This window comes from Plectrocnemia conspersa, unplaced genomic scaffold (assembly GCF_051122295.1).
Source record: "Plectrocnemia conspersa isolate PC_06_02 unplaced genomic scaffold, ASM5112229v1 ptg000013l, whole genome shotgun sequence".
In the NCBI taxonomy this organism is placed as follows: domain Eukaryota; kingdom Metazoa; phylum Arthropoda; class Insecta; order Trichoptera; family Polycentropodidae; genus Plectrocnemia; species Plectrocnemia conspersa.
Window position 1 is genome coordinate 15,060,410 of NW_028277177.1, and position 11,464 is coordinate 15,071,873.

Below are 11,464 nucleotides of genomic sequence, written 5' to 3' on the forward strand. Positions count from 1 at the left end.
TTTATTGCTAATTTCTTAATTGGATGAATGAACAAATTTTAATTTTAACAAAAATAAATATTTAAAAAATTGGTGAATTGTATGTACCTACTCTCGTTCTTTTTCAATTGGTTCGATTCTAGTTACAAATAATAAAACAAGTATATCCAATTCCCAAAAGTACAGCTGTGTAATATTTACTTGTACCATTCTTATAACCCCCCCCCCCACCTTTCCGCCCTCTCTTCTACAAACTCAGTTTTCAACTTTTTGTTAAATACTGTGAATTTTTGGAAAATGCATAGAATTATATATATCGTATTCACAACTCGCATTCTACGAAGTCGTACTGGGCTGCGATGACAGCTATTTTGAATTCTGGAGATGGACCTTTTATACCCGTATTTTGCATAACGGTTTTGGGAAATAACATTGATTTTATTAGTTTTTCTTTCCTCCTAACCTAAGAATTTACATCTTTATATAAGTTTATTCAATGATAACCAGTATTCTTTGTTTGAGTTAAATGTAACTCAGCCAGTCTGATCCGCCATCTTGTTTTAAAATGGCGGCTATTAAAAAAATCGTAAAAAAAATGTAAAGAGGTGAAAAAACTGTATAAATAGAAATTAAAATTAAAAAAATGTTTTTTTTACATATTTTTGTCATTTATGCTGTGTTTTGTAAATATGACATGTTTGATATTGACACTCTGAAATTGATGATTAATATGAAAGAGTTTGGGGTCCAAAATAAAATAATATAAATAATCAATGAACACAATATAATTATTCAATATAAAAGTTGCACCATAGTTGAAAATACATTATTTAATTTGAAATTGAACCAGCCAAATGTTTAACATATTTTTATATTAATTACTTAAACTCTTCAACATCCATAAATTATGATTACTATGATGTATACAACGAGAAGAATAATAAAGAATATCCTGTCGAGCGCTGTAGCCAAAGCTAGCCAATCTCTAGCTGGAGCCGGAGTACCAGATAACATTCTAGCTCCTTCTTCAGCACTAGTAACGCTACCAGCTCCACCGGTTGTGCCTTGAAGTTCTTCCCCAGTAGACTAAATTACACATTTAATAGATATATAAGATCATTCAATTAAATTAAAGTATTATTTAAAAATCTTACATTCTCAGCCAACTTTGGTAACCTTAAACACTTTGCAGCTTTCGAACATAAAATGCGTCTTATAGTCCATGGTAAAGCTTTGCGTGAAAGTGCCATATTGAGAACAATTATTGAAACAACAGCTGATAAGCAAGTCATGTACAATATGATACCATATAACATCACTGAAATTATAATGTTTACATTTGTATTGATTTTTTATGAAATATTTAAAATTTATGTATTATGTATTTACCAATATCAGGTGTATTGTTAACACTCGGTAGTCTATGAGAGAAATATAGTAAGCCGAGCGAAAGTATCGTAGGAGGAGCAACGGCAAGTGGCAATCTTGGTGCCAACGGAGCATGAGGAGGCAAACAGTGGCTTAAAAGGGACAATAGACCTGCAACTCCTGCAGGAGTCTTGATCAATGCTCCTCTGACTCCACCAGCTCCTCTCCTACGCACAGTAACTTCATAATTGACGCTCACGTAGGACTCCGTGCAACACGGATAAACCTTTTCATGGCGTTCAGTTTCGACTTTCACAACCTCCCATTCACCGTAAATCACCTTGTGTACATCCTGAAAAAATATATACAATACATTATTCTGTGTGATCTTTGATTAAATCCATAACAGGTGTTTTTACGGTCTCTAGATTTAAATCACTGTTTTGTTATATGGGTTCGAATCGTTAACACTAAGACTTTTGATGGCGTCGATATATAAGTACAACGCATTATATGGCCGGATAACTCTCTTATAAACGGCAAAGCAGTTAACTCTCAATAAGACAGAATAAAAAGAGATCAACTCGACCGCCGTTTCATTGGTTTGAAGGAATATAAGGAGACTTAAGCTGCGTGTCAGAGCAAGGGCAAGACCCACTTCAAATCACAGCGCTAAGATGATAATCCTATAGTGTTGCTGAAGTGCGCCAAATCAGTACTTTATCACTTTTGTTATTTTTTACAATCCAGAGTGAATTTTTTTGAGGAATTATTTTAACGATTTACTACAACTGAAAAAATAAAAGTACGCCAAACTCGCTTTTAAAATACTGGCACATTAACAAAGCAATTATAAATTTAATTTGCTATTTTAAAATAATATGAACATCATATTTTATTTATTAAAACTCAGTTGTATGCTTCTTGTTATGCCCCAAGATAAGTTACATTAATTCCAGACAAATAAAAATAACCGATCAGAGGCCAGTGAATGGTTACGTGATCGTATATTATTTTAAAACTCAAAGCGTCACTAGTTATTATCTCAAATGCTTTCTATTTTGCTTTTTAAAAATGTGATAAGTGCAGATATTAATTCTAGACGTCACAATTATTGTTATTATACAATATTACTTTACTTACATCACTCTCTGGAACTTCAATGTCGGTATGCTCAATGTTGATTCGCAGACTGTCATAAGTCCAAGACCCAAATGTGAAGATGCACGTTTGCGTATCAGCCGGCCAAAGAGTTAAGTCAATGTTACAGAAGGCTGTTAATTTTGTTGGTGGCACCCAAATAACATTCCCGGCTTCTGATACGATGCAATGAGTATTACCATATTGATCAACTTGACTACCTGAAGCACTAAATTCAAAATTTGTAAACAATGAATCACTTACAGCACAAAAATAAGTGCTAACCTATTATATTGCACTATATCCGGTTGCCAAATTTCATGGTCGGCCAAGTGTAAGTTCTTCAAATTGCCGTATTCTGAGGAGTTCCATTTCAATTTATCGTCATTCCACAACTGAATAAATTGATTAATTAATATTAAACCATTATAATGCAATCTTAGTTTGTTTATAGGTGCTCACCATCTTAACCCAACCGTGCACTGTCATAATTCCAGTATCATCTTCCAACTCTACATGATTGATTGTAAGACCTAACGTCACGTTTGTAGAAGTTAAATGATGTGATGGTCTTGCAAATTTATCATACCCAGCCAGTAGAGATCGTTTTAAAGTGTCGACCCAAGTTGGATTCCATGGTGCTTTTATAGTGGGTTCTGAAAATAATTTTAATAATATTAAATTACTTCGGAATGTAAAACTACATACATACATATAAGGCGTAATGATTTGTTTAACATTAACGTGTTAAATGTAAACAAAAGTGGGTTATCGTGTTTCCTGCATATGTTTTATTTTTGTCCTTTTAGTAGTGCATAATAAATATACAACTGTTAAATTATTTAATACAATAAAGTTTATTTTTTTAAACTATATAAAAAGGAATTCCCTCAATCAAGGAATTGCAATGTAGCCTATTATTTTAATGATATTTTTCGCCCCGCCTGTTCTACTGTTACTAACCTTATGTAATTCACTAAAACGGTGGCAAGATCTCTCGATGCAGGAATTGAAGTAGAAGTCGTATATACGGATTTTGAGAAGGTCATTGACAAGGTTTGTCATGGGTTATTATTTAAAAAAAATTCTCGAATCTTTTCGAGGTATTTGTATCATATAGTGACCGATTGTCGAAAGAGCTCTTCGCGTTATTTATTAATGACATAAATACGGTAGTTCTTCTGTATGCAGATGATTTAAAAAGTTTTAAATGCATTCAATCTATTGCGTATTCCTTCTCTCTACAGAGTGATTTAAGCCAAATGATTGGATTGATTGATGATTAAATTAACAAATTGATTAATGATTAAAGTCCTACCCAGGATCGAAAAAATGCCAGGCATACTGACATTTTTTCGATCCTGTTCGCCATCTGATTATTTCATGATCTCGGTGGAAACATCTTAGCTAGAAAAACTTCCGCTTTTGAAAGCAAGTGGAGGTTCTTTCTACGCGTAAACGAAGATATCTGCGGTGAATCTTCCAAAATGGAAGAGGAACGCATTTCACTTTGCCATTTTGTGTTATTCGCGTCCTCTCTGTCACTTTGGGTTGCAACATTATTGAATCTTGATCTATAATTTGGAATCTCCGAATAACCCAATAATCCCTCTTTATTGAAAAAGTTCAGAAAATATTCTTGAGATACCTTTATCCTTGATACCTTTATCCTCGAACATTTAATACTTTCAGGAATTTGCTTGGACCTCCAAACTTATATTTACTAAACGTATAACTGAACTTTGCTCTAAAATGTTTGACGCCATTGCAGCTCTATAACCGGCATTTAACTGGAAAATCGCTATCTTAATAAATAAGTAGAGTATTAAAACTATATTTTATAAACATTAAAAATAATGAAATCACATGTAAAAATATTTCGCGAAAACTAACTACCCCAAATATCAGTAACTATTATACGACCAAATCAAACTTAATTTTAATATATAAAGAACATATTGTAAAACTCTAATTTATTAGCTTAATTTTAAAATTAAGTAAACTTGACTATATATAATATTTTATGAGAAGATATGGATAATATATCGCACATCCTGGAAAAAAACAATGACGCAATTGCAAAAATAAATCTATTTTAGTAATATAAGTTATTTTAATAACAAATTGCACTATTAATACTATAGTAAATATACTGTATATTAATACTTTAAGTCATTATTGCAGGAGTGCTACTATTTCGTTATAATATACAACTATTTTTGCATTTAGGTTATTGTTAATGTATTACATTATCACTCTAATTTGTTCCTTCTTTATCATTATATAAATTTTATATTAAAATAATGGAAAATCAGAAGCAAAAACGCTCCAAAGATGGATGATTTATCTAATAATTTAACAAGAAAAATATATATAATTAAAATAAAGTATAATATTATTTATTAAAATAATGAAAGTCACACGTTAACGTAACACATACCATTGAAACCAAATATCAGTTATTCATACAATGAGTTTAAGTGATCTCTAACAGGAAGATGGCTATTGATCCTAACAAAAATACAAAGACATATTAACAAATATTATTAGGGAATTGAATGAGGTTCAAGGTTCGGGGTTATCTTCAAATTGATCCGCTTACAAATTGCTCTTTTTTATATAGACTTAAAATTAAATACACGTATATACAGTAACGTGAGTCATAATTTATCCATCTCACGTTTCCTTATATAGTTCAGAGCACATCAAAAAGATATTGTTGTAATGCGAGTTAGATTTAAACAAATCTGAATCTAACAAACATTGCATCATTTGGTATGATTATATCTTCTTTATCGCTTCCCACTCGCTTTGATTAAATCACCCTGGTGTGATTTATCAATCAAATGTGCTAATCTTAGTGTTTTATTCAAGGAAATATAACGAATTATTTTAATAATATTTTTGCATTAGCGAACATAATGTGTGGGCGAATTGTGATATACTTCCGTTAAATGGCGTATAGATAGTGAATATATGTTCGGTTGGTTTTGGTCATTAAAATACGTACAAAAAGTCTCATTTTAATCGATTATCATGTTGCACTTACTGAATATGAGTAATACATAATAATTAGGGTAAAATAGTGGCTTCCAGAAACAATAATTGTATATTTTTTGGGATCATAAACATTATAAGTAATACATCAATTATTTAGTTGAGTTCATATTTTCGTATTTTAATTTTCTAAGCCGATTAAAATTTTAAGTATATGAAATTAAATGGTGTTAAGTTGGTTTAGCTATGATTATAATAACATAAATGTATGATAAATCTAGACCGAGTAAAATAACTCGTATATCCCACTAGATAACTATTGACGAAACATAGAATATAAATAAGCTTTTGCATAAAATACTTAAATCTCTATGCTGACAAGTAGATAAGATTATGAATTCGATGCTGTGAAACCATAACCTTAATTAAAATGGCAGATAAAAAACATGACTTAAAATTTGAACACTATTCTATAATGCAAAATATTACAAATAAGTAAAAACTATTCTAAATAAATACATAAAAATAGTGCCAATGAATCTATTAACAACATAAAATTAAACTATTTTACTGTACATATTTATTATCCAAAAAATATGAAAATATTAATAAAACCGAACTTAATTAATAAAATATATATTATTGCTCTCGCGATTAATTTTTATGCCGATTTGGGTGTCACTGTATCTATGATATTAAAAAAGCTACCTACAAAGGATACACACGAAAAAATGTAGCTCGAGAATATGTTATTGAATTGTATTAAATTAGGGACTTCTTTGATAATCACACTTTATCAGATCTCTAGAGAAACAAATGAGGAAGTGCAAAAATTGTAATTATTTTACTATTATTATACAGGAAGTACGGGTCGGATCTGTATTTATATCCTAGTGTATTTTGCTAGGAGCGTTGAAATACAATTTATTGCATTTTCCACAAAGCGTCTACCAAATGAAGTACGTTTGGAAGTTACTAAGAGGCAGTGTCGACAATCCGCCAATGCTCAGCGACTTTCAACTGTAAGCTTTAGAGTGCCCTATATAGTCGCGATCGCACCCCTATTTCGTACCTGTCGTGGTTATTACTCCCCTTGCACGAGCCGTCCAAATGTTTTCAGCTATAAATATAATGAGCCGGAAAAATATACATGGGGTGGTGCTCATCTATTTTAGGTGTGCACCATAATTGTTTTTCTTAAATATTTAATGGTATAATTATTGTTTGTATAATGGCCGTCGTGATGCAATGGGGAAACCTGTCAAGTCATGATGGTCAAATTTGTAATAAAAAATCAAATAAATAAATAGTACTGATACTTCGATAAGCTACATTGGTATCATATCAGTCTTAAGTATGATAGAAGATACTTGATGATTACTCTTTCGGAAGTTCTTTATTAGAAACTTAAGATTTTCTAAAAAAAAATAGTTTTTATTGTTTAAGTCCAAATCACTTCCTCCCAAAAAATATTTTGATAAAATTATCGAAATCTATTTCAAAAATATTTAAATTGATCACTTTTGTTAATTTTAAAATTAAATAAAAATACATGATCTATGATTGTATAAACACTGAAAGGATGAATTACTAAATTAATTTTCTAACATGGTTGATACAAGACATTTTTCGTATTTTTTTAAGGATACGCTATTATTATCTTCGTTAGCAGTAACATTCGTAATATTAAAGTATAAAATTTTAGCAAATAAACTAAAATGAATCTAACAACCAAATGTAGTTATAAATCTTTAGTATGATTGCTTGTTAGATTCATTAAATTAAACCTTTTGATGTGCATTGTTATAAATTCTATAGTTGCTAATAAATTTATCCTACCTAGTTAAATTAAATTGAATTATGAATTAAAAATTAGAAAAGTCTAGGGATACGAAATTTCAAAAATGTACATATTATGCATAAAGGTACTTAATATTTTTACCTTGTTTCTCGTTCAAAACTGCACTAGTCCTAGCTGGCGCGAAGAGAAATGCCAGAAGCAAGACTCCTGCGAAGGAGACCATCCTGTCCAATTGTCCAGTCCTCACTGATAAACGAGACAATTTGTCCATCTAGCCGGACTAGTCCGTCGTATATTATTCTATTGTGTTCACGCAACAAACTACAATTTCAGCTTGTTGAGATGCTAGCATTTATCTGTTGATTTACAACCTGAGCGCAAAACTAGCCGATCTCAAACACGTATACCGCTTATATCTACAATACGCCTTTTGGCTAAATGAGCAATCTAACACCAAGTAATTATTATACATTAAAAGATATTATATATATAAATTTTAAACAAGGATACGTGCGTTCCTTTTAATGAATCGCTGTTTAATGCTGGAACGGTTGATAACAAGGACTGATAAGGACGAGAACAATGAGATGTGAATGTAAAATGCGAACAATCGGAACGTTGTGAATTTCTAAATAAAAAGCGATTTTTATACAATTTTTAATAAAAGATTTGATTAACATATTTTTATTATTAAAATAAAAAGAAAACGTATTCTATTGTATACATAAGCTAAGAAGAAATTGGGACCTCAATGAATTTTAGGTGTTTGGTGATATCTTGTCATCTCAGTGACTACAAAACGAAATTATTAAAAGTCCTAAAGCGTTCTGAAAATCAATTAACACTAAAAAAGCTGTTCAGTCGATGGTAAACGTAATGAACTTCAAATAACTTTAAACGGTTAACATAATATTGTTAGGGGTTTCGCGGTCTATTTTAGGGCTTAAAAAACTTCTAAAATCATCACTTATTGTAATATTCACAAAAATATCTAGCTATTTATGGTCGTTTCAGGGTCGAAAACATCTGTAAAAGACTTAAAAAATCAAACAAGCGTACACCCAAAATTGTCATTAATTTTTCACTTATGAATAATGACGAAATGTATTCACCTCAAAGTGAGTATAGTACACTGTATTATTTTGAAGTCTTTTGCACGTGTTTTATACCCTAAAACGAATACTAAAAGTTGGATATTTTTGTAATTGTGTGGGATTTTTACCCACTAAAGCCCCCCTCTTCTGCCGCTTTTCTGGTAGCTACTTTTACGCGTTGTTTCAGGGGAGGCAGCCGTCCCAGAGCTAATGCTCCTTTGTCCGTAACTTCTTCTGCCTGTGTTCCCTAGAAACCCTTATGTAGGGTATGGGATAACCCTTCGGCTTCTCTCGTACTTTTCTTTGGCGATCATAACGCACGATGCAAATACTTGGGATGCTGACCACGCTGTTGCGTCTCTCAACATGGAGGGAACCATGCTTTCCGGCGACACTTGTTCGTCACCTAGGGCTTCTTTTAGGTTTTGTCTTTCCTCTCTCCATGCTGGGCATCCGATTTTTATTCGCCCTTCTTTGAGTAGGGCGTTGGATATGGCGATGCGCCGGTCGCATGCTCGCGATTTGAGCCTGCTCCCTTCGCTCTTCTTGAAGAGCTCTCTGCAAGGCGTTAATCACGTCCTCAGTAGTGACTCCCTCTTCAAGGTCCCTTATCATGAACGTACGAGCAGGTGCATCTTCGAACTGTCAACTTTGGTCCGGCCGCCTCCGCTATGATGATTTGAACAGCGTCTCTCCTGATGTGGAAAACCAGCTCTCCCTCGTGTATTCGACGCACGGCGCCGACCTCCACATTTGTGTTCTTCGCAGCGGCGTGGACGCTGTGAAGAAGGCCTGCGTAAAACCTTGCGCTTTCGGCGTCGGGATATGTTACCACTATTGTGTTCGGTGGTGCTCTTCGGTGGCGAGGCAAATGTGGTTTTTGGAGCAGGCGGTGCTGTCGCTCTTTCCTTTTCAATGAGCGCGACTGCCTTGTTTTGCGACGTCGTTTTTCTCTGTCTTCCACGTTTACGCAGCTGATTGGAAGAGGGGGGTTGGGGAAATCAGGTTGGTAGAAATCGTCGTGCCGGCAGTTGGCGGTTTGCCCTAGCTCGGCTTTGGTAGCGAATTAGCCTGGGAGGTCAATGTTGCTGCCGGCGGCTTCTTCACTTTTTCTTCCAGGGACCGAAAAGCTAGGAGAATCTCCTCTTTTACAGCCTCTTTTACTGGGCGGTGCACGTTATGGTGCGCATCGATGTAACTTTGCAGCACCATATTATTTTTCCCCAGTTCTTTGAGTCCTTTGTGTGACTCACTTCCGTCGGAAGCGGCAGTGGGCTTGGTTTTGCGCCACGTGCGACCTCTTCTATCAGCGGTGTGTTTCGGTTCATCTCCAAGCAAGGCCTCTCTCCACTGATGCGTGCCTGAGCGCCGGTACTCCGGAGGGCAGGACGTGCACGAGGATGGTTGCACACCCTTTCAACGTCACTTCAGTTTGCCATGTTGAAACGCGAGCGCCGGTACGCTGTTTTAAGGTTTCGCGGCGCGATCCATTATGACGTTCAATCACGATGCAGTATTATTTTTTCTCTGCGATTTTAATTAGCAAGGGCGTAAAGTTGGTATCGTGTGGTGCGGCGCCGGTGAGCGGTGCCGGATAAGCCGGAGCCCTCCGTATGGCTGAGGCGCAAAGTTGGTGTCGTGTGTAACGGGCACCGGTGCGCAGACGCCGATGCGCGGTGCAAGCTGTCACTTTTGGAGTTTTGCTATAGTGAGTACACTTACCTCGATCTCCCTCGCTGTCTTCGCAGGATAAGCGATCTCTGTTAGTATGCTGGTACTGGATTAGCACTTCCGGCATCAGCTCATCACGAGATCAGCTTGTCTCCGTCACTTGGGCGACGGAACACTACGGAGCGTCCGGAGACGATCCGCACCGCTCGGCCGCTTAGCTCCCAAAGGTACGTTTCCGATGTCCACGGCATATGCTGGGCAGGGCCGGCCCTAGATTATTTGGCACCCCAGGCAAAAACTAAATTTGCGCCCCCTCCCCTTATTAATACTTTAATAACTCATTATATGAGCTCAAATATATAATTTAAATTAAAGTAATCTAATATTATATTTTGCACGATACTCTATTTTGCGATTGTGGGTATTTAAAAATCAGTAGTTTTTTTTCGTCGCGATTTTTTACGCGTAAAGCAGGTCTCGGCAACCTTTTTTGGTTGCGAGTCAAAAATTTAAAATGTGACTATTAAAAAGACTATTCGAGTCAGTGAATATTTTTGGTCCTAACAACCATATATGTGATCTGGTCGTAACATCGTAACACGAAATCCGGCACATGTACACATATTTTAAAAAATACTATTCGCAGAATTCAAATCAGTCACTTAAAATCATCCAACGGGTCACTTGGTGACCCGCGGGTCATAGGTTGCCGAGCCATGATCTAAAGAATACACAGTAGGGTGTACAAAAAAACTAATATCCTTGGTGAAACTCACAATGAGAAATGTCAAATGGCAAGTGAGAGTATAAAATGATCTATCAAAACCTTTGCGAACACTCAACATTATGTAATAAACAAAAATAAATAAATAAAAAAACTCAACAGCCTACGACAGGGCGATGCTCTAGCGTGCAATCTGTTCAACATTGCCCTAGAAAAAGTAATCGGTGATGCCAAACTGGATATAACCGGCAGTGTGTATAATAAATCGATACAAATCTTCCCCTGCGCTAATGTCATAGATATAGTGGCGAGATCAAAACAGACACTAATAGAAGCCTTTAACGCCATTTAATCATCAGTGGGTTGAATCTTATATTTCGCCTTTATTTGGTATCATGGCGCCCCACAAAATCTAGCGCCCCAGACGATCGCCTCGGGCCGGCCCTGGTGCTGGTCAGCACGTGCTGCACAGCAGCAGATGTGCCCCGACAGCATACAGCACTACTTAGCAGTATGAATTTGTATGAGATCGTTTCCGCCACGCGACGCACAGCAGGTTGTGACGTCAACTGCTGCGCCGCGGCAGTTGACTTCACGACAGCACTACCGCGCAAATACAGCAACTGCTGGTGCGGTCGTGTATCATGGAAGTGTTCCTATCAACAGGACTTTTGAGAGCTATTTCGGAGT

General features: G+C 35.4%; 1 protein-coding gene across 2 annotated transcripts; it reads right to left on the minus strand.

Annotated features, from left to right (window-relative positions):
- Positions 1 to 746: 746 nt before the first annotated feature.
- LOC148227386 (acetylcholine receptor subunit alpha-like 1) lies at positions 747 to 10,294 on the minus strand. Of its 2 annotated transcripts, none has more exons than XM_088201746.1 (7): positions 10,102 to 10,294; positions 2,950 to 3,143; positions 2,773 to 2,882; positions 2,491 to 2,716; positions 1,369 to 1,699; positions 1,134 to 1,297; positions 747 to 1,065 (listed from the first exon to the last, which is right to left on the minus strand). In XM_088201746.1, the coding sequence occupies exons 1-7, from the start codon at positions 10,175 to 10,177 to the stop codon at positions 871 to 873; spliced, it is 1,296 nt and encodes a 431-aa protein (XP_088057872.1). In that variant the 5' UTR covers positions 10,178 to 10,294; the 3' UTR covers positions 747 to 870. The 2 variants fall into 2 exon arrangements, with proteins under 2 accessions (XP_088057872.1, XP_088057871.1); XM_088201745.1 differs by lacking the exon at positions 10,102 to 10,294 and adding an exon at positions 7,427 to 7,826.
- Positions 10,295 to 11,464: the final 1,170 nt, after the last annotated feature.

Excerpts from the sequence above, each read along its gene's own strand:
- LOC148227386 (XM_088201745.1), bottom strand. The coding sequence starts at position 7,556 with ATGGACAAATTGTCTCGTTTATCAGTGAGGACTGGACAATTGGACAGG. Across the intron at positions 1,700-2,490 it reads TTGAAGTTCCAGAGAGTGAT|GATGTACACAAGGTGATTTA; the intron begins GTAAGTAAAGTA and ends ATATTTTTTCAG. Across the intron at positions 1,298-1,368 it reads TAACAATACACCTGATATTG|TGATGTTATATGGTATCATA; the intron begins GTAAATACATAA and ends TTATAATTTCAG.